Source organism: Pinus tabuliformis, chromosome 2_1 (assembly GCF_031772625.1).
Source record: "Pinus tabuliformis cultivar Carrire ecotype Pingquan chromosome 2_1, CPIR1, whole genome shotgun sequence".
Taxonomy (NCBI): Eukaryota; Viridiplantae; Streptophyta; class Pinopsida; order Pinales; family Pinaceae; genus Pinus; species Pinus tabuliformis.
In genome coordinates, this window is record NC_142299.1 from 306,875,244 (window position 1) to 306,902,133 (window position 26,890).

Genomic DNA, 26,890 nt, shown 5'->3' on the forward strand with positions numbered 1-26,890 from the left:
TAGTACATTAGACACCATAACCTAACCAAACCTCCTCACTTAACAGTTAGATCACAAAACCACATCCTTGAACCTAACAAAATCTTATAACTGCAATTGAAAATTTATATATTTCCAAATTTTTAAACATATTTTTAGATTGAATTATATGTGAATAATCTTGCATAATTACATTTTAATTTATTAAAATATATATTATAAATAAAAAATAAATAATTATAATGAAATTCTATTTACATTTCTATTATAAACTTAGAATAAGTTTCCAATGTGTGAATGTAATTATGATAATTGGATAATCTCACACCAAAAACCATCATTTCAATCCATTTTAATATATAAGAGTTACATTATACTAGCTAATCTAATCTAAATTAAATTAAATTAAATTAATTATATCTATCTATCTATATATATATATATATATATATATATATATATATATATATATATATATATATATATATATATATATATATAATTTTAAGAACATGTTCTTTTATATATATGTGAATGTAATATATTATAAACAAAAAAAATTGGTTATAATTTTTATTATATATATTTATATATGATTTTAAAAATGATGTGTTTCAATAAATATGAATGTATTATATATTATCAAATTTTATTTAATATTAAAAATATTATTTAATGAATAATTAAACTTTATCTTGATTTAATGGAAAAGGGATGCTACCCATGGCTTTAGAATTTTAACTGTCTCTGGACGCGTCTGCAACCCTAGCGCGTCTTCTGAGAGATCCCGCTTGCGCCCTCCCTCATGGAGCATGGAGGCGGCCCTGCGGCCCCTCCCCCCTACCCTCCGGAGATCGAAGCCTTCAAGGCTCTCGTTTCAGCAACAGGAAAACGTCAGGCCTCTGGCCAGCAGCAAAAATTCGTCAAAAAACTGGACAGCATACCCAAGGTAGCCTTACCTGAGGAGGAAATCTGCAGATCCGCGCTAAACCTTGCAGAAAAAGGTCTGATCGGTCAGTTCACCGGTTTGTGGCCATCCCCGAGAGCAGTCGAAGAATGGGTCAAAAGGAATTGGCTACCTTTGGTAAACGAAGGAATCAAGATCTATTTTGTAGGCAAAGGGTTTTTTGTCTTCTTGTTTGACAGTACAGAGGACAGAGGCCTGATTTTCAGAAACGGGCCATATTTCATGGGGCCTCAAGGTCTCTACTTGAACAAATGGTCTACTGATTTTGATCCAGCGCAAGACGTGCCCAAGGCGGTTCCTGTTTGGGTGCGCCTCCCGCATCTTCCTCTGCATTGCTGGAATCAAAGCTCCCTCCAATCCATTGGAAATGCACTTGGAAAATACATAGACCAGGCCCCAAGGAAGGATCAGTACTCTTGTGCACGGATTTGCGTGGAGGTCGATTTGGAAACAGGATTACCCGAAGCGATTCAACTATCGGTGGCAAACTGGACACACATACAGGAGCTTGATTATGAACAGCTACCATTCAAGTGTCGATTCTGTCATGAGTACGGGCACTTTGCAAGATACTGCAAAAAAAGAAATGAGGAGACATCAGAGAAGGAAAAAGAAGAACAATGGAAACAAGTAAAGAAGACAACATTCAGCAGGCAGAATAACAAAAACAAGGCTAAAGGGACAGAGAACAAAACAGATAATGGAAGCACGAGTAATCAAATTGCTGGTAACAGTGGAAAAAAAGGCAATGAGGGGGATAAAAACCCCTTTGAAATCCTCACGCCTCCTTCAGATCCACCGGAAGCAGGGGAAGAAGAACCTCCACAGCAGGAGAATATTGAATCCACAGAACCAGGTAATAACCCAATCCCCAACTCATGCAATATCTCTTCCCCTACATACGCAGATATAATCAAAAAAAAGAAGAAAACCGTAGAGAATATGGGATCATCAGATGATGAAACATTTGAAAGGTCAATAAAAAGGGCTAGGAGAAGATCAAACAAGGAAGCTAGAGAAGAGGAGTCAGAAAGACAAAAAACCCTAGGCAGTCAAGCTACTATCGAAATGACACTAGGGAGGAATACCAGGCCTAGAGCCTCCAAAGGAGGAGGGCCTATCCCTATAAGCGGTAAATGATGCAGTTGATCTCTTGGAACTGTAGGGGTCTGGGTAATCCCAACAAGGCAGAGGCTATCAAAGACTTATTGAAGATGGAGACCGCGGACATCCTAATGCTCCAAGAGACCAAAATAGAAGGGGAAACTCTTCTAAACACCAGTGCTATGAAATGGAAATTTGATTCAGGAAAGGTTGTTAGTGAAAGAGGCACAGCTGGAGGAATAGGTACTTTTTGGACAAAAGACTTCTCCCTAGAACGATTCTTAGCAACCCAACATTGGATCTTCACAGAGCTGCGTCACACCGTAAGCAATCTTTCCCTCGCTCTGTTTAACTTGTATGTCCCTGTTCAGTATGAAGAAAAGAGAGAGTGTTGGAGGACACTTCTGGATTATATAGCACAAATCAGCCCCTCAAATTTAGTCATAGGTGGTGATCTGAATATAACTCTAGATCCCAAAGAAAAGAAAGGAGGGATTCAGTCTAGAGATCCTTTCATCAATACAGTGGGCAATCTGATTCTGCAATGGGATTTGGTAGACTTCAAACCAGTGAAAGGCAAATACACCTGGACAAACAATAGAACCGGAGAAAATCATATTTCTGCCAGATTGGACAGGTTTCTCATCAGCAGCTCTCTAATGATGGACAAAAGAATAGTATTCACCAAGATTCTCCCAAAGCTCACATCGGATCATAAGCCTATCCTCTTATGCCTAAAAGAAGAAGAAGATTTAGGTCCCCTTCCATTTCGCTTCAACCCCCTTTGGGCAGGGAAAGAAGGGTTTATAGAAACAGTTCAAGCAGCATGGAGGATAGATGTATTCGGTTCCCCAAGCTATGTGTGGGAACAAAAAATGAAAAACACAAAAAAAGCGCTCAAAAGCTGGATAAAGAAATCCATGCAATCTCCCAATAGACAGAGGAAGGAGGCAGTTCTTCAATTGGAAGGAATACAACTTGAAATGGAGGAGAAAGATCCCTCTTCTACAGATTTAGATAATGAAAAATCTGCACAAAGGAATGTATACTGTTCCTTTAGAAATGAAGAGGAATATTGGCGTTTAAAGTCTCGAAGCCTGTGGCTCAAATCTGGGGACAGAAATACCTCATATTTTCATCGATAGTGCAGGGCCCGTCTTTCGCGTAATCATATAACAGAAATTACCAGCACCAGTGGTGAGGTCCATAAAGGATTTTCTCAAATCAAAGAAGCAGCTGTAAATCACTTCCAGAATCTTCTGAGTGCAGAAAGTAATGGGAACGAGGAGGATGAAGTAGAGTTTCTCTCAACCATTCCAAATCTAGTCAGCGAGGAAGATAATGACTCTCTGATGAGACCTGTAACGGAAGAAGAGATAACTAATATAGTCTGGGCTATGGAGCCAGACAAAGCCCCAGGTCCCGACAGTTTCACAGCACATTTTTATAGAATTTGTTGGGAGATTATCAAAACTGACCTCTTCAGAATGATAAGAGGAACCTTGAGAAAGGCAAAAGTGGGTGGAGGAATAAAATCGACATTTCTTGCCTTAATTCCAAAGGAAACAAACCCAGGATCCTTTGACAGATACAGGCCGATTTCTCTTTGTAATACATCATACAAGATCGTAGCTAAACTGCTGGCAAACAGAATTAAGCCTCTTCTTCAAAAACTCATCGCTCCAGCCCAAGGAGGATTTGTGAAAGGCAGGCAAATTTTGGACAATGTCATTCAAATCCAAGAGGCTCTCCATTCCAGCCACTCTCGGAAAGAGCAAGGTATGATTATTAAACTAGATATGAGTAATGCTTTTGATCGTGTTAACCGTTCTTTCCTGCTTAGGGTGCTTGCAGCCTTTGGGTTTAGACAGGAATTCATAAACCTTATTAAAGCCTGCATTGAAAACATCTGGATAGCTCCAATGGTAAATGGGAGACCAGCAGATTTCTTTTTAGCCACCAGGGGACTGAGGCAAGGTTGCCCCTTGTCTCCCTTTCTCTATATTCTGATGGCGGACACTTTAAGCAGAAAGTTAACACGGGAGCAACAAAGTGGCATCATTCCTGGGATAAGAATCGTACAAGGCGCAGCCCCAGTAAACCATGCGCTTTTTGCCGATGATTCACTTTTGCTCGGGGGCGCTTCCATGAGAATTGCTAAATCCTTCAAGACAATTCTCCAAAAGTACTGTAGTGTCACTGGAGCACTTATCAGTGAGAGGAAGAGTGCAGTCTATGGATGGAATACCGATCAACAAACAATTGAAAGGATAGCCAGTGAATTGGGATTCAAAGGCTATGCAGAGTGGGATAAAATAAAGTACCTTGGTCTCCCGTTGACGATGGGATCCAACCGAAATTATTTGTGGGAGGAGGTAATATCCAAGTTTAAAAAAAAGATTGCAGCGTGGGGCGGAGTCTGGCTTTCCACAGGCGGCAAGCTCACTCTCATCCGTTCGGTGCTCTCAGCACTGCCCACTTTCCAAGCCTCCTTGTTAATGGCTCCAAGGCAAATCGCAGACCAGATCTCTTGTTTAATGAGGAATTTTTTGTGGAATGGAGGGAAGGGGAATAACAATCGATTTCACTTAGTTAATTGGGAAATGATGAAGCGTCCCATTGCTGAAGGTGGACTCCAAATCAGAGACCCCCAACATGCAAATCTTGCCTTGGGTTGCAAACTTCTGTGGCAGCTTATATCTGAACCCACGCATCCAATCAGCCAGTTCTTAAATTTAAAATATCTCAGAAATCGGTCGATCATTTCCTATAACCCAGCGCCTTCTCCTGGAGGAACACAGGCTTGGAGGCTTTGTTGCAAAGGGTTAGACTTCTTCAGGACACATTTGTACAAAATTCCAGGGAACGGCAAAAAATCATTGCTGTGGAGAGACCGAATCATGGGCCACCCTCCTCTTTCGGTCATAAACGAAATCGCAGATTTAAGAGTATGGTTAAGATCAAAAGGAGTCAGGAAAATCGAGGACATTGCAGAGTGGGATAACAAAGGAAATTGGCAGTGTTGGACTCTGCCCAATATACCAACACATCTAAAAAATCAGCTAAACTACTTCATGGATGCAATCACAGACTTCACTCCAGTGCACAAAGACGAGGAAGACTCATGGGGTTGGGGACAAACAGGGGTTTACACAGCCAAGCAAGGGTACTTACAGATGCAAGGCAAAAAGGACTCTTTGCACCCGGAAGCAGTGTGGAGGCAGATCTGGGAAAACTTCAGCATCCCGAAGATCAATTTCTTCTTCTGGACCTTGTTTCATAACAAAATACTGACTGGAGAAAATCTTTGTAGAACATTGTAGGTCCACATCGATGCGTGTTCTGCAAAAAAGCCTTGGAGACCTCAACTCACATGTTCATTGAATGTGAGTATGCACAGATCGCCTGGGCCAGCTTCTTGGCGGGACTGAATGTTAGTCCACCGGTGCATTGTTCAATAACAGACATGTTTTTGTCTTGGAAAGCTCGGTATCCTTACAGCATTGCAGACAAGACTCTTTGGCATAAGGTGTGGATTGCAGCTCCAAAATATTTGTGCTGGAAGCTGTGGCTCTCCCGGAATGAAATTGTTTTTAATCAAAAAGAAATGTCTGCAGGAAATGTCGCAGAAAAGGCCAAGAAACTACTTATAGAAACTCTGACACAAACCAATGTCAGAGACAGCTCCCTAAGAGATGAAGAAAGAGCATGGCTGGGTGATTACATTCCTTCATCGAGCCCTTCTTTAATCACTCGCCCAAAACACAAGGAAAACTGGCAGATTCGAGACACTTTGGAAAACTTCCAGAAGTGGTGGAAATCTCAAGGAAAATGCACTATTTTCTTTGATGGAGCTTCGAAAGGTAATCCAGGCACGTCAGGAGCTGGGGGGGTCATCTACTTCCCGAATGGAAGAAAAGAGGATTACAGCTGGGGTCTCGGAATTAAAACCAACAATCAGGCAGAAGTCCTCAGTCTTTTAAAAGCGTGCCAACTGGTCAGAAAAGGAAACCCAAAGGAAATTCTAGTGTTTGGAGACTCAGAATTGCTGATAAAATCTCTATTAAATAAGAAAGGGCTCAAGGATCCAATATTGAACAAACAGATATTAAGAGTGAATAGACTCTTGAAGGACTTCTCTTTAGTTCAAATCTACCACATCCTCAGAGAATTAAACACAGAAGCAGACAGCCTGGCAAATATTGGATGTAATCTAGAAAAGAACATGATCAACATAGATGCAGGAGAACCGTACATGGCAGCCATTCCTTGAAAGGACAAGTTGATCTTGTAAATGCAGAAATCTGTTCTTTTAGAAACAGGAAAATGTAAAACTTGATTTGGCTTTGGCCACCCTTTAATAAAATATCCGTTGCGGTTAAAAAAAAAATAATTAAACTTTATCATTTTAATATATTCCTATAAATATAAATTATTTATATTTTTATATTTTTATATATTCATATAAATGTTTCATTATATAATATGAATTATTGGTAAATTTAAGTTCCAAAAATTGCACGTCTTTTTAAATATATATTTTTATATATTTCTATAAATGTTTCATTATATAATATGAATTATTGGTAAATTAAGTTCCAAAAACTGCATGTGTTTTTGTAAATGTGAATGTAATACATTATAAAACATATTGTTTAATAGCCCATGGGGCTTTGGATTGATGGTGAATAAGTGCACGGTTAAGGCACTCCTTGTGGTAGGTTGTTGGTTCAAATCCCTGTGGATGCTTACCTACAAAAAAACATATTATTTAACAAAAAATAAATTAAATCATTTTAATATGTTTCCATTTGAATTTTTTATATATTTTTTATTTTTATATATTCTCATAAATGTTTTATTATATAATATGAATTATTGGTAAATTTAAGTTTTAAAACATTAATTTTATAAATGGTCAATAGAATTACATTTATTTATAAAAGTGCAAGACTGGCTTATACGGAATGTTAAATGTTGAAGAGCTAGCAGGCAGATGCATTCAACACTCTTGCGTCCCAACCCCCAAATGTTGAAAAGAAAGTTGTTGCCATTATATATTTACAGGGACAATGAGATCTTATTTGGAAAAAAATATTCAAATATGTTTTGTTGCCCCAAATAATGTGAACAAAATAAGCTCATATATAATCCAACAAGTGCTACAATATTAAACATGGTTTCACATAATGGATACTAGTGATGTAACAAAAATGAAAATATAAAAATTAATAAATAATACTCTTTAGTTTAGTAGGCAAGGACAGTTGTAAGAAACGTTTTCCCAAAAAGTGAAAGAAATATCTGATGAAACTAGTAGTACATGCAGTATTTAAAAATGGAATGCAAACAGTGAATGAAAGGTATTTAGAAGAATGACCCATCAAGACCATTGGGTGGCTCACAGAGAAGTAGCAAATGAGGACGGATGAGAATCTCCATAGCAATACTAACATGCCTCTTTTCTCCAGTGCTCAATGCTCTTCTAGCATGTTTAAGCTAGAAGCTCACTCAATCCTATCCGTGCATGTTTTGGGCCAGAGATTGGTTTTTGTAGGTCTCCTCCGGATGCCTACACAAATTGTTCCCTGAAATATTCATTTGCACAACATAGAAGTGTTGGTAAGAAACAACCATTTCCCTTGATAATGAAAGAAATGAGGTGTTTTAATGTTGACTAACATCATAATATAGAAACTCTTAAAAGGTCCATGCATGCAAGGATGTAGATAATGTTAATCACATGGCATGATAATCAATATTTAATTAAATTAAATAACATAAAATAGATGATTAATTAGAGTTCTATTATGGTTTTGATCAATGTGCTACATATGTTGTTATGTAGTCCCATTTGCATGAATGACACATGCTGAATAGGTGTTTTTCTAAAATTTGGTTATTTCCCTTTGTTTTTTTCCTTCCTCCTACTCTAGACCACCTACTCTTTCTCCTCCATAGATGGTCAATTATATGTTCTTCAGAATTATAAGTGTCTCTAATCTCTACGCAAGCTCATTTGATCCTACAAAATCTTAATCTCTCCTTGCAAACTATTGGCTTTCCCCTTCTTTTGAGGACATTGAGAGGCACAATGTCCAAACTTGTGTTACACAAAACACTTCACATAGCTCAGAAATGGAGCAGGGTAGGTTGGAAAATTGTAGCATGCACGTTGGCATTGGTGTAATTGTTCTACCTTTCAAGTCTAGACTGGTGTCTTCCCTGCTTGAGAACATGACTAGTGATTCATCTCTAGTTCAAAGGATTAACAATTCATCACGAGACTATTATAATGCACATTATTTTTGAATTCCTGGCTAATAAGTGATCTCTCTAGTCAATCCATCTACCATTATTTATACGTGATTGTTCCTTCACTTTATCAGGAAGTTCAGTTATAAAGATTTCGTGATATTCCTAGTGTCCATTCAATGGCCAAGCTTGGAGCTTGGATTCATGTCTGCAATCATTACTTATGTTCCAAGTGCACCTTATTGAATATAATGAATATGGAAATTATTTATTAGGATGTACTGGTGCAATCCTTTTACAATTCTTGAGGTTGAAGGTGTTTTCCTGGAGTACATTTTCGAGAAGATCAACTACCAAGGATTTTATGGTTCCATTGGATAAAGTGTTCATACTCTTCCCTGCTTGCATTGTGGGAAAGTGAAAGTGACTCACATGTAATAAAAAATTATTTGCTTATTTTTTGTTACTTGTTGGCTCATGTCATGGCCCTGAGCTTTGGATCCCTTCCCTCATTTTTTACCCTTTCCTTTAGTGCCCATTATTTCATTCAGCTTCACACCACACTACAATAAGGCCACAGCTCGCTTATTTCATTCAATTCTTCTCTGAAAAAGGAAAGATGTCCCTTAAAGTGGGAGGCCAATCATGGACTTAACTCCACTCCCTATTATTGTTGTTGAAGTCATCATCTAGCAAATGAATTCATTAGTATAGGGAAGATAGGTGGGTGGGATGCGAGTGAAACTTTTTCAGCCTATGCATTGGCCCTACTCCTTTGACCTAGCCCATGGGTTCACCCTCAAAATCCCCCACTAGCCAATATTACACATCCTAGAAGACCCTTATATGCAGTGATTATGCACTTCACACTATTCAAAGGGTACAAAAGAATAAATCAATTTCCCAAAATGATGTAAGGAGACCCCTCTATTGTCACCTAAATTTTCTACGTTTGGGTCTCGAGCGCCCTCACCACCCTTTGCAGGAGAGGTCCATAGAGAGATAGCTAGGTCAATAGCATAGAGAAAGGTTGGTAGTAGCTTGGTCACTACAATATATGTCACATATGGGAGCCAAAGAAATAAATGTGCCTTCTCTTCATATGCTCTCTCTACTACCCTTTTGGATGCCTCAACTAGATCACCATAAAAGGCAATAACGAAATGTGGTAATGTTAGCTTACAGTCCCAGTGTAGTACATTGGACGATATAACCTAACCAAACCTCCCCATTTAACGGTTAAACCACAGAACCACATCCTTGAACCTAACAAAATCTTATAACGGCAATTGAAATTTTATATATTTCCAAATTTTTAAACATATTTTTTGGTTCAATTATATGTGAATAATCTTGCATAATTACATTTCAATTTATTAAAAATATATATATTATAAATAAAAAAATAAATAATTATAATGAAATTATATTTATATTTCTATTATAAATTTAGAATAAATTTCCAATGTGTAAATGTAATTATGATAACTGGATAATCTCACACCAAAAACATCATTTCAATCCATTTTAAGAATTACATTATATCAACTAATCTGAATTAAATTAAATTACATTAAATTAAATTAAATTAAATAAAATTTTATATATATATATATATATATATAAAAAGAATATCTTCTTTTATATATGTGTGAATGTAATATATTATAAATAAAAAAAATTGGTTATAATTTTTATTATATATATATATATAATTTTAAAAAACTTCGTGTTTCGATAAATATGAATGTATTATATATTATCAAGTTTTATTTAATATTAAAAATATTATTTAATGAATAATTAAACTATATCATTTTAATATATTCCTATAAATATAAATGATTTATATTTTATATTTTTATATATTCATATAAATGTTTCATTATATAATATGAATTATTGGTAAATTTAAGTTCGAAAAACTACATGTGTTTTTGTAAATGTGAATGTAATACATTATAAAATATATTATTTAATAAAAAAATAAATTAAATCATTTTAATAATTTTCGATTTGAATTTTTTATATATTTTTATGTTTATATATTCTCATAAATGTTTTATTATATAATATGAATTATTGGTAAATTTAAGTTTAAAAACATTAAGTTTATAATTGCAAATTATAATTTTGTAAATGAAATTATTTTATGATAATGATGATGGTGGTTAACATCCACTGAGACCAAACTTTGGTTTATTGGACCTAAAGAAACAAATTATTTAGTTTGATTTAAGATTTTATTCCTACGCTCAAAAAGCTTGGAGAGAAGCCTCTCAAGCTCACTATAATTTTGACATCGTAAAAGGCTAGGAAGGTCAGTATTGCGACAAAGATTATGAAACTGAGATCTAATGTGGTTGTACACGGGGCATTCTAAGAGGAAGTGGTTTTCATCCTCAATGTTCCTATTCTCATAGAGATGGCAGATCATTTCCATCCATGGTGTTTCAGGAACTGCCCAACGACTTGTTTCACTATAGAGCTCATGAGAGTTCGTTCTAATCTTCGCTATATTAATTTTCTTCTTTGAGCTAGCTAAAACAAAGAGATATTTTTTATCTTCTAGGGTGGGGTTGATGCTTATAATAACTTAATTTTCTTTTAGCTGCTAAATCTTTCTCACACCACATTTTTCTTTGAACTTAGAAGTAACAATATTTTTAATGTTATTAATGTTTTGCAATGCATCATTCTCGTTGATCTCCCAATGGTTTAACCAAGCCCATGTGTCTTTATACCACCCTCGTTTGAGCCTTAGTTGGTTTTGTATGGAATTTAATGCTAGCTTAGGAAGTCTATGATCTCCTATGTTCTTGAGCTTGTGCTTGTACAACAGAAGCTTAGTCATAGCTAGGCTCTCGATAGGGGAAATACCTACTTCTATAAGGAGAATAGGGTAGGGTGTATTGCTTTTAATTTTCAAGTTATACGTTATAAAGCACTTCTAGATTTGCTCAATCTTTCTCCAAGATTGTCTAGAGATGTTGCAACCCCAAACCTCACATCCATATAAGATAACAAGAGTGACTAAATTTTCAAAGAGGAACTTCTTTTTATCCCACATTATGAGGTTTGCCATTTTACAATTATTTTCAAGACCAAAGTAAGCTTTCCACCCCCCATTAATCATTTTCTCAATGCTATAGTTCCAGTTGAGCTTGTGATGAGTATCAATTCCTAGGTACTTGTAAGAATACACTTCCTCCAAGTTATTATTGTCGTACATAAAATTAGCCTAGGTGTCCTTCTTGGATTTGATAATCATAACTTTTGTTTTGTCAGTGTTAACAATCATACCCATGGTAGAGCAGAAACCCTTAAGAAGCCTAAGTTGTTTATCAAGATCAGATGGACACCTTGTGAGGAGAATGATATCATTAGCATAGAGAAGAAGGATGACAACTATCCCAGCTAAGATCATTCCAGCACATCTTGCTTCCTCTAAATAACCTTCGAGCTTGTCAATGTAAATGCCAAATAGGGTAGGGGAGAGGGGGAAACCTTGTTTAACTCCGATATTACACTTAATATCTTTTGACCACCCCTCATTGCTCTTTAGCTTGGCAATTACATTCTCGTATAATCTAATAATGGCAGCTCTCAACTCAAAAGGAACCTTTAGCTCTTCTGATCTATTCCAAAGGTTGTTTCTAGGAACCATATCGAAAGCCTTTCTAAAGTCCACAAAGCAACAAAAGGGATTGGATTTATCATTACGACATTCTTCCACAATGATCCTAAGCGTAATGAGGTGGTTTGTTGTTGAGTGATGCCTTCTAAAACCCGCTTGCCCTTTAGCCCACTTACCTTCACTTTCAAGCCATATGCTCAACTTATTTTCCAAAATACTACCATATAACTTAGCTAGGAGAGGGTTGATCATAATTGTCTGATAATTAGAGGGGTTATTTGTATCCCCATTTTCAAAAATAGGGATAACGAGGCTCTCAGTCCATAGTTTAGGGAACTCTTGCTTGACTGTGCTATTGAAAAGCTTGTGGATGTGGGGGATGAGTACAGGGCCTCCAATTTTTAAGATTTCCGCCTGGTAACCTTCAATGTCCTTAGCTTTCCCATTAGCCAGGTGTTTAACCCCAAAATCATTGTCTTCTAGAGAGAAAACTTCTTTCGTTGTGGGCAGGGTTTCAAAGTTATCCATGACATTTGGGGATTCAAAGGGCTTTTTAAGATAGGAATTCCAATCGTGTAAAACAATTTTATTATTATCTTTAGTTTTCCTAGTCAGAATCTGCCTCCAAAATTTCTTAGGAGCTACCTTAGAGAGCTGTAAGAGATTCTCTTGTCTTTTACGAATGTGCTGCCTCTTTTTCCTTTTAGTTAGGGCTTTGTATATGTTTATCTTGTCCATTTTAAGAGATTCATCACCAACTTCCTTAATAGCTCTCCTCGCATTTTTACAATCTTTTTCATACCATGGGTTGCTTTTGTTATTTCTTTTATTATTTGAAACTTCAATTGAGAACTTGTTAATAGAATATGAGAGGGTTGTAGTAAAATTATGGTAGAGGTCTTCTATGTTGTCTATACTAGATAAAGGAAGCAAATTAGTTTTTAACTCTTTTAGAAAGAGATCATTTTTATTTCTATCAAATATTAAGTTCTTTTGGCTATAAGGATTATTTTCTATGGGATCTCTATGCATGACAAAGTTGAGAGTTATAAGTAAAGGCCTATGATCAGAGTCAGGCTCGTGGTCGTTTAAGATGTCAAGATTTATTATTTCATTGTATAAAGGGAGATTGGAAATAAAATAGTCTACCATGCTGCTACCAAGCCCATGGATACAGGTCATCTGGCTAGAATTGGGCCACTTCTTTAGACCGTTGCAAATTATGAGATCCTGAGCACTACAGAGCTTGACTAGCTCCGACCCAAACAGATTCTCCCTAAGGTCTTCAAAGCTCCTTTTGTACCTACTAGCCAGAGTAGGGTCTTCGTCCAACCAAAGAGGATTAGGGTTGGAATGATTGCTTAGAATAATAGCTTGTTTGCTTGAAGTTCAAGCATTAAAGTCACCTATTAAAAAGATATTACCTTCATTCCTTAGGCTAGAAATATCATTCTCCAAACCATTGTAAGGACTCTTTTTATCTAGATTCTTTTTCTTATAGAAGTTAGAATTGATGGGGGGGAAATAACATATTGTTATGTCAGTTTTTTAATCATTAATGTCAGTGATCTCTATCCAACTATATTGGTTGTAAGGGTCGTTTTTATAAATCCTAGCATGGGGGGAGATGTTCTTCTTAATGTAACAAGTTATTCCCCCAATACCTCTATGGGAGGATCGCTTGTTCCAGGTAGACCATAGCGTAAAGCCATTTATGTTAGGGACCTTAGATTCTCCATGCTCCCAAGTTTCAACAAGAAAAATAATATCAACATCATTTGAGATCCAGCTTAGCTTGGGGCCTTTGTTCCATGGGAAGCCTCAAAAATTCCAAGAAAGGCTCCGGAGCATGTTGAATTGCTATTTAATACTATCTTTTTGGTTTCTATCACAAATAAAGGATTTTCTATTTCTGGTTATTGCCCATTTTCCTTCCTTTCTAGCTTCTTTTACTTTTTAAACCTCCTTTCTTAATTCTGCTTGATCTTCTGGGATGAGATCTTCATTTATAAATATTCATGTTCCTTTTAGACTTGAGGTTTTACTAAGTATGTCATACTTATGATCAGTAGAGCTCACCTTTATTCGGATCAGTCTTCCTTTATTTTTAGTTAATTTCCCCAACCTTGTTGCTTCTGTGAGACATGTTGTTTCAAATCTATTATGTAATTTTGTCTGGTCTATGGCTGAAGTATCCCCATCTACCTCCTCTTTTAAACCAAATATTATAAGGTTCAAGACCCTTTTGTTACGCTCATGGTCTAATTCTATTAATTTGTTCATTTCATCTTTAATTGGTTTGATATCTAATTTATCTACCACATTATTTAGGGTGAGGCGGCTATTAACTTTTTCTTCTAGTTCTTTAATCATGTCCTTCATTTTAAGGCTCTCTAAAGCATCTCCTTGCTGGGATGTTTGGTTAGTATCTTGGTTTTGTTTTTCTATAACCTACAACCTAGTCTCTATTGCCACCATTTTATTCTCCAATAGTTCTATTTTATTTTCTATTTGTTTTTGGATTGTGTCTTCAAGAGATGCAAATTTATTTTCCAGCATGGCTTCTAACTCTGTTTGTAGCTTGACTTCTCTTTCTTCTCTACATTTCTCTAAAGATTCTATATACTCATAGAGGCCTTGTAGAGTAACTGTGCTAGGTCTGCCTTTGGTAATCTTTGGTAGCTGTGGTGAAATATTCATACTTGAAAATATATGAGCAAATATGTATTAGAAAAAGATAAGGAAAGTGTGCACCTGATATCAACCCTGTCTGTAGATCGCACGTGCCCACTGCAGCCCGTAGACCTGATTGGATCGAGTTCAGAAGATGTATACGTCGTCGACGGACCCAAGATCACCGAAGAGACCCTTATTATTTGAATGCGAGCCTCAGAACCAGAGCGAGGAATTATATATTGCTCGAATGTCGCAGACCGAAGTATTTATATATGTTAGATCCGTATCAGAATGTCGAGTTCGTCAACAGATCCAAGATCACCGAAGGGTGAGCGAGGATTTATATATTGCTTGAATGCCGCAGACCCTCAGGATATATATATAGTTTGGAATGCGAGCCTCCATATTAGAATGCCAAGTTCATCGACAAATCCAAAATCACCAAAGATTGTTTTGAATGTTGTAGACCCGAGGATATATATACAGTTTAGAATGCGAGCCTCAAAACCGGAGCAGACCCAAGAATATATATATATATATATATATATATATATAGTTTAGAATGCGAGCCTTGTCGAGGATTTATATATTGCTTGAATGCCGCAGACCCAAGTATTTATATATGTTAGATCTGTATCAGAATGCGAGCCTCCGTATTAGAATGTCGAGTTCGTTGAGGATTTATATAGATATAGATATTTATTTTAAAAACTTTACCCTCTAAATGTTTAGTTAATTATTTTTCATTACATTTTTTAAGTTAATAAAATAATATTTATAATTAAATAAAATATTTAACAAAATAATTTTAAATTGATAAAATAATATTTATAATTAAATTTAGTTATGTGAAATTTATTTTCTCAAATCAAAAGTTACATTTAATAATTCCATTTTATCATTTTAATTAATTTTTAAATACAAAATATTTTTATTATTTCAATTAATTTTAAATTAAAAAATCTTATAAATATAAATTAAAAAATACATTTATCTCTTCTTTCCTATTCTTTAAAGTGAGAAAATTTATTTAAAATGAGAAAATATAGTAAATGAATTTGTAAAATTTTAAAAATTTCCACAAGATCGTTTATTCCTGAACTTTAAAATAATTGTCAATAAAACCACCAGTACAATTTCACAGAACAAGCTACTACCATTTTATGTTACAAGATTTGCAATCTAATGTTTCTAATCTAAGAGGAAATATAAATCATGATACTCCTAAGTGCGAGATACAGTGAAATAAAACAATTGTTAAGAAAGAGAAAAGGAGTCGATGATGATCCATTCAATTTATATTTGAAGTCAATAATTATCCATTCAAAAGGTCTAGAAGGTCTCGATATGATATTAAAACATCGGTATAGAAAAAGTGTATAGTATAGGAGAAGGTTGAATATTAGATAAATTCATGTTTTTTTTTGTGTTTCGGGATATGGATTAATTATTTTTGGATTAATTAGAGAAAATACACAGATAAAAATCCCTGCAAAATCAAAAGATGTGTGAGTTGCCATTAAACAGAAAACAAAAAAGACATAACAAATTTGTTATCTCCGAAAATACAAAAAGGTGACCCAATTATTTTCTTTATTATTTCAAGTTCATATTACTTAATTTTTCTTTATTAATTTTTTTACTTTTATAATATTTAATTGGTTTGTTTTTATTTTATATATATATATTCTGATAAAATAAAAGTATTTTATAGTTTTTTTCATTTAATTAACTTTTAGTTATTCATTTGATTATTTTAATTAAACTATTTATATATATTTAAAAAATAATAATAAATATTTTAACTCTTTTAACTGAATAATTTATGTGTATAATAAAATATACATTTTTTCAGTTAATATTGATGGTGGCAATTGTGAGTTTCTTACACATTTTTAGTGTTATATATAGTTATCTATATATATGGGTTAGTTGTAACCATGAGAATTATAAAACATTAATAATTTCATTTGTTGATATGATGTGATAGATTTAGGTTAGTGTTACATGGTATATGTATGCTAGCTACATATCCATACCTCAGATGAGTAGGTTGAGGTATATGTATGCTAGTTACATACCCACACCATTAATACATAGTATTCCATGGTCTACTATGTTAGTTGAATCTTTAATGTGGCTTATGACTAGTTTTTAAACTCGATTAATGATCAATTTATGTAATGTGTGATTAATAAATGTAATTTTTTATTAGTTCTTAAACTCAATTAATGAGTAATTAATGTAACTTATGGTTAGTCCTTAAGCTTGATTAATGATTAATTAATATAACTTTATGATTTTGACTAGACCATTGAGATTGATTGTTTTTTTATTGTGTGTTTAATTGATTATTGATCCCAATGGTTTGCCTTATCTAAGACCCTAACATTAATGGGATAGGTGAAGATTTAAAGGGGTCAAAGATGTCAATTGGAGACTACTGGGGGAGCATATTTTGGATATTTGTTAAGGATGAACAAAGGGGAAAATAGTGTTGTGGGTGATTTTTTTTTTATCGTGGGTCTTTTTTGGATTTGGGGAAAGGGGGAAGAATTTTAGGTGGAGGAGTTTGCAAGGGTTGAAGCAAGTGCTAGGCACATGGCAGTTTAGACACAGGATGGACCATGGTTCTAGGCTTGGACACAGAAGGCTAGGGAACCTGCGGAGGTTCCCTAGTGCTAGGAAGCTAGATATGATATTCCTAGTTATTTGGAAGGCAGATTCAGTTGGAAAATTTGCATGCAACACACGGAAGTCACGTACAAATATAACCCTCAATCCAATTCAATTCAAGGTCAAAGATATTTCTCAGTTCATTCTCATAAGTTTGATTAAAATTATGCAATCTTATTATTCAATTAACTTACTACAACTTTTTTTAAACATGTTATAAATTTTATATATATATATACTACTTAAAAATAATGTGCATACTCCTTTTGAAAAAATATATATATAAAATAAAATAATCTTATAAATGTCAAAATGCTAGAAAATAAAACAAACCAACTTTATTAAATAGAAAAAATGATTACACTCTCAAATTTTGAAATCTCAACAGAAAACCTCACAATTATAGTAATATCATTTTAAAAATGGTAATTTCCTTATTTTAAAATTTAACAGCTCTATCCAACTTTAGACATAGTAAAAAATAAATTATCTTATATTATGAATGAAACCAATCCAACCTTAAAAATCATAGCCATATTTCAATAAATAATTGCGGAAACCATGTATCTTGAAAAATTGCAACCATATTTTAATGAATAGTTGTGGAAACCATGCATCTGAGTTTAAGAGTGGGTAATTACTAATTTAAAGTCCAGTAATACATTAAATATTGATAATGAAACCTTCTCATAAGATCTTATTATCTTGAAAAATTGCAACCATATTCTAATGAATAGTTGTGGAAACCATGCATCTCAGTCTAAGAGTGGGTAATTACTAATTTAAAGTCCAGTAATACATTAAATATTGATAATGAAACCTTCTCATAAGATCTTATTATCTTGAAAAATTGCAACCATATTCTAATGAATAGTTGTGGAAACCATGCATCTGAGTTTAAGAGTGGGTAATTACTAATTTAAAGTCCAGTAATACATTAAATATTGATAATGAAACCTTCTCATAAGATCTTATTATTATTCCATGTCGGGACGGCATGGACTATAGTAATCGGAAATGAGCACTTTAGCATTATTAGTGCTGCTTTTACTCCTCGTTTATCAATATAAACGAAGTTTGTAGAGATATATTGATAAATCATGTTATTTGGCCTTTTCCTGAGGACCGAAGCTAATCCCGAAGCTAAAGCATAAGTTATAATTGAAGCTAATCCCGAAGCTAAAGCATACGTTATAATTTTGTGTTTGCTTGATATTTCAAACTGGTAAAAATACTAACTAATCTAATGTTGGCATTAGTTCGATGGCACTAAATGTTAAGTCCGCTATTTTTGATTTCCATGGACTGCACGGTATAATAGAGTAATAGAGGCTCCATCGAGGAACTATCAGCCCTGCTTGTATGCCAGGGTACGCCTGCCACTCCTGCCTGCCACAACTTCCAGGTGCCATCTCTTATGTTTGCATGTAACGAGGTGTCCATTGAATGGATGAAGGCATTGAATGGATTATGTGGGGCTTAGCATTAGCCTTCATAAGTTTCTCAGAGGCTATCGATGCAAATTCCTCCATGGTGCTTGCTTCACTAGCAACTATGTCCTTGGTATTCCTACTATCCATTTCCTCCAATTTGACATTTCTTTTCTGTCTCTTATCTTTTTCCATTTCTTCTAAGTCTAGGCACCAGTCACATACATTTAAGTTGTCTGATTCCAACTGATCAGAGTACAATTTGCTGCAATATCTGCAAGAGTGGTGGCATATGCACAAACAAGAAAAACAATGTATCATATCCATGCGGAGAAAATAATATTAGACGCTATGATTCTTGAAATTGCTGTGGAACAGAGACTCACATATGTGTTGAAATTGAAATTGTTGTGAAATAGAGACTCACATGTGTTGAAGTCAGTGGTTGCATCTTTGGAATCATGCTGGAGTTTCCTCTATCGGTTTGATCTGGTGTAATGCATCTGGTTCAGGTTGGCTGTGCTTATGGTCTTACGCGGCGGATTCATGGTCTTACCTAGCGGATTTCGGAGCCTGCTTGGCGTAGGGCTAGCTTAGTGTTTGAAAGAGAAATCTGTGTTCAAATTTCCCAGTAATGACTCTGTTGTCTCTTGTCTCATAACATATCAACAGCAGCTCGACTTGGTGGCAAACTGTTTCGGCCAGAACATATTAGCAAAGTGAAAAATACTTCCCTGGACTCGGCCTACAAAGGAAATCTCTCAGAAATGGGCTCTTGTCCCCAGTGCATGCAAAGTGGATGTGTCGTTAACTCAAGCTCCCCCTCTACGTTGAGATACAATGAACAAGGTGAGACTTAAAACCTCAATGGTGAGGCCACGTGTAATACATGCAATGGATTTTAATAAGTGTTATCTCTCCTGTTATAATGGCTAGGTTATTAGTCGAGCGCAGGCTTCGTAGAGCACCTGCTAACTTGTAAGCGTTATACCTGCCATGCAACCTGCCTTATATTCCACCTTATTTCTCTGCTACTCTTCGACCTGGCTTGGCTAGCTCTTCTGCCCTGCGTCTGGTTTCCATCCTTCTATAAGTGCGATTTCCCATAAGCATGCAAATTATTTGAGGGATCTTCTCCCTGCGTCTGGTTTCCATCCTTTTTGTAACTAAGAGAAAATTACTTGAGGGATCTCAATTTTTTTTTAGCAAACAGCTAATGCCCAGCACAGTAATAAACCGTTGATGCCCAACGCAGGATGAAAACTCGAATTAGGGACTGGGACTAGGACAGAGAACCAATAGAGCCCCTTATTTCTCCTCTCATATGTCGTTCTAGCAATCGTTCAAACAATCTGTGTCTTTTTCCTCTCATATATCGCTCCAGCAATTGTTCGAACGACCTCTGCCTATGCTCTTCCAAATCTATTTCATATTTTTCACATAAATAGTCAATAGGTATCACCGTGTCAAATAGTGATATGTATGCATGTTGGTGCTCATAACTGATAGATATGTGGTTGTAACATGGGCCATCTTTTACATTTTAATTCATATTTAATTAAATTAATATATTTCCTTTAATATACGTCGTTGTAACATGGGCCAGCTTTTATATTTTAATTCATATTTAATTAAATTAATATATTTCCTTTAATAACTAGTTAACTGTAACAATTATCACCATGCACTATGCCAGATATTAGATTTCGAATGCATTGCAGGGTCTCCCGGCCACATGTGTTAAGTTTATACATGCACTCTGCCAGAGGCATTACAGGGTCTCGTCACCACATGCTCTGGCCAACATGATATTCTGGTATGCCAATGTCGATGGCCTAATATACCAAAAAATGATGGGATGATTCCCATTTGTTAACAAATTTTTGGGAACATTGGGTATCAGGGTTTCTATGTGGATATTTCAATGAAGTGCCAATCTTTAACTCGATCAAGTACTAATAAATCATTTTCACAGGTCGAATGTTCTATACAGTGGGTGTACATCCTACAAGATGAAAAGTAAGTTTTCCATTATTTCGCTCTTCTGTGTCTTTTAAATTATGTTGTTTATGGAACCCATGTGTGAAAACCTCATCCTTGAAGTAGATTTTCATGCGTCTTAACGAGTCTATCCTTGGCCGTCTCGACACTTTGATAGATGAATGGAGGTACAGCATAGCCTTCCTTCCATCTATTGAATATCCATCATGGGTGCCTGCTGATGTAGCCACTACCTAAACTGGTCTAAATCCGCTTAGTACACGCCATACCCCTTCATATCTAAAATTACATTCAGGTGTAAAATGGGTGGTTCCTAAATGGTTAGGGTAGTCGGCATCCTCACTTTTGTATCTACGATTCTCATGGTCCTCTTTGGAATGTTGTTCCAGTTCAACTTTTTCCTCAAGAACAGCTTCTCAATTTTGTTACTTTTGTTATTTCTCTTTCAGTTCAACATGGTGAGGACAAGAACATCCATCCCAGTTATTTTCAAACCTACAAAGTAAAGACTTTGATTTTATTTTGAAAAAAATGGACTAAGAATTGGGATGGGACAAATTGGTCATCCTAATGTTGTCACACTGAATGTTATTCATGAAGATGCAAATACTCTATATCTTGTGGTGAAGCTATGCTTCGGGGGACGCCTGATCAATGACATGTCCAAAAACGGATGATACTCTCAGCATCAGGCTGCAGAACTGATCAAAAACTTAATTGCCACTGAAAAAGCAAAGGAGTATTGTCAGTCGATAAATGATATCTGTTGATAAGTAACAGTGAACAATGACATGCTTTCAAAATTATGTGTATAAGAAGATCTTTATATTAGATTGCCACTAGCATCTCTTGCTTGAGCCTTTTAATTTTCTGAGTATTTTTCCTCAACTTCAACTCCAACTCCATTTCATTTTTGATAGTGGACTCGTTTTGAATGTTGGATTATAATTGAAATGCTTTTGTTGCATTCCGGTATCACAAAGCAAAGTCCTGGCAAGGAAACAAGGACAGAAGTACTACGTAGAGATGTATATTTCCTTTCCTCTATCCAATAGAGGGGTGCTTTTTTTGTGTCCTGATGTGATATTTTAGCCCTTGGGCCCTGAACTCGTAACATTTTATGGAATCAAACTTAATACCATTTTTAATGTGAAGGAAAAAGAGGATTTACGGTTTATGTTTTTGTTTGGTGCTTGTTATTATGTGAGCAACTTGTGTTTCAGCCCTTTTATATATTCTTATGCATATCATATCTCTCTTATAATTGGAGACCTTTTCTAGCCATTAATTCTTGCTTGGTTTTCCAATAGCTAAAGTTTTGGAAGATGGAACTTCAATAACAAGGTATTTTTCTTTTAAGAAGTTTTGCAAAATCTGATTTCAAACAAACTCGCTCTAGACTCTTATTTTATCCCAATCACCTGTTCTCAGACTATGGTTCAGGTAGCAAAAGGTGTAGCCTCTGAAGCATTTTTTAATCACTGTCTGCCAGGTTAATGATATTACTTATAATGCCATGAGTTGTCATTTGCAGCATTAACCATTGTTATCATTCTAGACCAAAAGACTGAAATTCATGCTGGTAGTTGACACTAGTTTAATGTCATTCAATATGTTCTTGTTGGTGTTTGCTTGAGAATGACTCCATCATCATGCAGCGTGCGTGAGCTTCTAGTTTTTAATGACTTGCTTGAGTTAATTTGTTCCTAGCCTATTTTCAAGATCTGTAAGTGTCCTCTATCTATTCTAATTAGCTTGACTAAGTAGTGACAATGGCAAACTAAAGCTATATTTTGTAACCTCCCTATAGTGAGTTAGCAAAAGTTGTAGCTTCTGAAGCATTCCTTAATTACTGTCTACCAGATAGATGATGTTACTTTTGATGCCATCAACTGTCATTTGTAACAGTAACCATTGTTATCACTTTAGGCTAAAAGACTGAAAATTTACGTTGGTAGTTGGGAGTAGCTTGATTTCATTCAATATTTCCCTGTTGGTGTTTCATGCTGGTAGTTGGGAGTTAATTTGTTTTCAACCTATTTTCAGGGCCCAGAAGTGTACTCTAGAGTCTATCTATTCTGAGTAGCTTGACTAAGCAGTGAAAAGAGAACAAAAACTGTGTCAATTTTAGGTTAATGGGAGACACTTGAAAGTTTTTTCAATGAAGCACTCGCAATAAAAAAAAGTTTGATTGCTATTATTCTATCACTTTCTAGTCCTTTGTATCAATGGGCTTGAAATTGACAGTTATATTCTTAACAATTATGAACTGTGCAAAATGCAGATTTAATCAGCATGCTTGAAACTTTAGCCAACTCTTGTCACTTTAGCCTTTGCCATTTTATTATTTGAATAAGTCTAGTGGCTTTGGTTTCATCATCAAGTTTTCTACAGCCATTGAATGATTGGCATAGCCTCATTGGTTCTATTTCAAGGTGGGGATTGGTATCTCGAACATCTTTAGAATTATGTTTATATGGAATAAATTTTTTGTTTCTCAAGTCAATCACCTCCAATTTTAATGAAATTGGCTAATGAAGGCATTAAAATGAGCCAGAAAGCTGAAGATGCCTAATCAGTGGTTTTGGCTTTAGTTAAATGTATATTTTTAAGAAGGTCATGATAGATCTGTTCAATAGTTTAGACCACCTACATCAGGGTACAACAGCGGTTGGTGCTCTTGATGATCCAACTGCATTCCTACTTGGAGGAGTTTCTGGACATGCTGGCCTATTTTCCACAGTAAAAGATGTCTGCAGGGTATTAAATACTGATCCCTGAAGATGGAAACACAGTTCCTACAGAGGCTTACCCATACACAGCAAAGACAGCTAGCTTAACAGGCCTTCAAAAAAGCACTCTACCCATGTACAGGAGGAGGTGGTGGTTGTTACTGCTTTTCTTTCCACCCTGCCCAAGAGGTGTTACAATTTGTGTGACCCACCATGCCCAGTTCGACGTGAACTGTTCTCGATACACCGTTCCCAAGAGGTGAATGGAACTAATAAGTGCATGGACTAAGATAGTAGTCCTATTAAGGCTTATTGCCGCCATGGGCCAAGCAATGGACTTCAGCTAGTGGTTTTCTTACTTTCAAGTCAAATGTAATTTGAGCGAGATTGAGGGACCACCTTGTGAGTCCAACTCGGTTGTCTGCCTATAAAAGTTGCTGTAAAAAACGGAAACATACCCATTTAGCTTGCTTTTTTGACCTGATTTTACAGTAGGCAACCAGCAGTGTTTTCCACTGGCCAGAATCCATGGGGTTTTATAATATGCAGTACAATCTATAGATTTTAAAATAAGTCATTTTTGAAAATTTGCATTATATGGGCATTGCAAACACTCTTATTAATCCAGGCGGTGTAGAGTATGTCAGCTCTGTAGACTTAATATTTTTCATATATATATATATATATATATATATCTATATATATATATATATATATATATATATATATATATATATATATACAATTTCCTGAGAACTAGGTCTTACCTCAGTTTTAGTAAACTCTTGTCACTTTAGCCTTTGCCATTTTATTATTTGAATAATTCTAGTGGCTTTGGTTTCATCGTCAAGTTTTCTACGGCCATTGAATGATTGGCATAGCCTCATTGGTTCTATTTCAAGGTGGGGATTGGTATCTCAAACATCTTTAGAATTATGCTTATATGGAATAAATTTTTTGTTTCTCAAGTCAGTGACCTCCAATTTTAATGAAATTGGCTAATGAAGGCATTAAAATGAGGCAAAAAGTTGAAGATGCCTAATCAGTGGTTTTGGCTTTAGTTAAATTGATTTCCTTTACCAACCGGCCATGGTGCAATACTGACGTCATTTGTAGCATTATTATGATATTTAAAATTGAAGAATAATTAGCTGGGGTCATATTTAATTGAGCCAATCTGCTGACCATGTTTTTCTGCAGGCTGCATTACTACCAAAGAATTGGGTACTGTTATGCGCTCTCTAGGACAGAATCCAACTGAAGTTGATCTGCAGGACATGATCAGTGAAGTTGATGCTGATGGAAATGGGAAAATTGATTTTCCAGAGTTCTTGAATCTTATGGCTCGAAATATACAAAACTACAAATGGACAAGTATGATTTCTCATAAAGCTGAGTAAAAAACCAACCTCCAGCAGATCCAACTGCATTCCTACTTGGAGGAGTTTCTGGACATGCTAGCCTATTTTCCACAGTAAAAGATGTCTGTCTACAGGGTATTAACTACTGATCCTTACCTCCAACATTATTTATGTAGTAGGTTGCGCTGAAATAATGGCATACTGCCATGGCCATATGTATTTCTGGTGGTGTTTCTTTTCTTGAAGCTCGCTCATGGCAGGGACTTGCTGCCATGCAGCGTCTCTTGTTATATTTTGATACTCAACATGTAAAGGGTTATTTTTAAGGTTGAAAAATGAATGGCTTTGTGAGTTATAAGCTTTGTTTTAAGATATCATAATGGAACTCATATCACTCCACTCACCTACACATCAACCACTTTGACCTCACTGCAAATGATACTTATGGTGTAAGTCAATATGGTATAAGATACCACATTTTATCTTAATTTTAATTTTACGATGTTTGTTGTGGGATAAAATGTGTTTTCTTTTTTTAACTTTTCAAGATTTCTCATGTTAAAAATGGAATTTCACTTTTAACAATGACATTAGTATGTTTCATTTTTTATTAATATACAAGGTTAACATTAATATTTTTTTTTATTAACTTGTAATGTATGTTCATATTTAAAAAAAAAACATATTTAAAAACCATTTTTTTTAGTCTTTCATTAGAATGTGAATATGTATTTATTTCCCATGGGGTTTTGGATTGATGGTGAATGGGTGCACTGTTAAGGCACTCCTTGCAATAGGTCACTGGTTCAAATGCCCTATGGGTGCTTACCTACCAAAAAAAAAGAATATATATTTATCAATTTATTTGTAGTTTCTTATTGTTGTATATTTTGGAGGTATTTATAATGGGGAGTGGGATTATATCGCATTTTAATAAAAAAAATCTCTTTTTTTTAATGTATATAAGATCTAATTTGCTAAAGTCACTAGAGACACGTTATTTTTTTTTTCTAAGTAATATTAATTCTATTAAAGTAACAGTAAAATTACAACGAGGCTCCGGCCTCTGCTGGTCTGGAACAGAGATATAACATGTTTAAACATCAAAAACTGAGTGGAGACTACCCCCGAAGGGGAAACCAGTCCGAAGAACAGTGGAAAAGGTTCCTCAAAATTGTACTCAGCAACCTTCTTGCCACCCAGAGTGTCATCAGTCTTCTTGCCTTTGCCTTTGCAGGTGTCACTGCTACCCGAAGCCTTCGGCTTGCTGGTGGTTGGCTACACCTGAGCCATCTTCTGAGTGTTGGCGCTCGACATCTCCTGTGTAGAGGCAGGAGGTGTATGAATCGCGGTCTTCACGATGTTGTGAGCTGGGACGGACTGCGGGCAAGTATCCTCTCTGAATTCCACAGAGACAGTGGCTATTATTGTGGGCCTGTTTAGAGTGCAGAGGAAGCGAAATTGAGCAGATTGATGGTGTTGGTGAGGGGACATAGGGAGATTGACTGTCTGGGTAGCAACAGTGACCCTTTGAGCTTTGTCGGGATGAGTGCATCCTCTTCTGCTACGGGTGGCAGGGTAGCAGCCCATGAATTGGGCTGTGGATGGAGTGGAGGACGGGGAGGACAAAAAAGTGGCCGACGTAGAGGGAAATTAAGAGGGGGGGCAGATGGCTTGGCCTTGCTTGCTGCCTCTCCTGCAGTGCATGCGATGACGGAGCCGCGACATAGTTCTATGGATGGGGTGGTGCAAGCTGGTGTGGGCCGAGAAGACTAAATTGCTAGCTGTGAGCAGGGAGTGGGTGGCAGACTCGACGCTGGAGATAACAGGTTGTCCCAAACCAAAGACGGAAACAAGTGTCGAGGTTTCAAATTGCAGGGTGCAAAGAACAGTATGGGAGAAATGAATTTCGTTCCCCAAGTCCACACAACTCAGGAGACTACAACGCCTCCTTGTTGTCATGCGAGAGCTCGGCTCGCGGCGGCAGGGTGGCAAGAGCAGTTCAATGGAGGTAGAACAAGGTGTTGCAGACGATCTAGAGCCATGGTTTTAAATTTTAAGGGGAGGTCTCG

The 26,890-nt window shown here is 35.8% G+C and overlaps 1 protein-coding gene across 1 annotated transcript; it reads left to right on the forward strand.

Moving 5' to 3' along the window:
* The first annotated feature begins 784 nt into the window (after positions 1-784).
* On the forward strand, positions 785-26,261 carry LOC149200040 (uncharacterized). Its single transcript, XM_089400820.1, has 6 exons — positions 785-1,920; positions 2,112-3,093; positions 3,196-5,262; positions 5,364-6,258; positions 24,658-24,831; positions 26,056-26,261. Exons 1-6 carry the CDS (start codon positions 785-787, stop codon positions 26,259-26,261), a joined length of 5,460 nt encoding a protein of 1,819 aa, XP_089256946.1.
* The last annotated feature ends 629 nt before the right edge of the window (positions 26,262-26,890 follow it).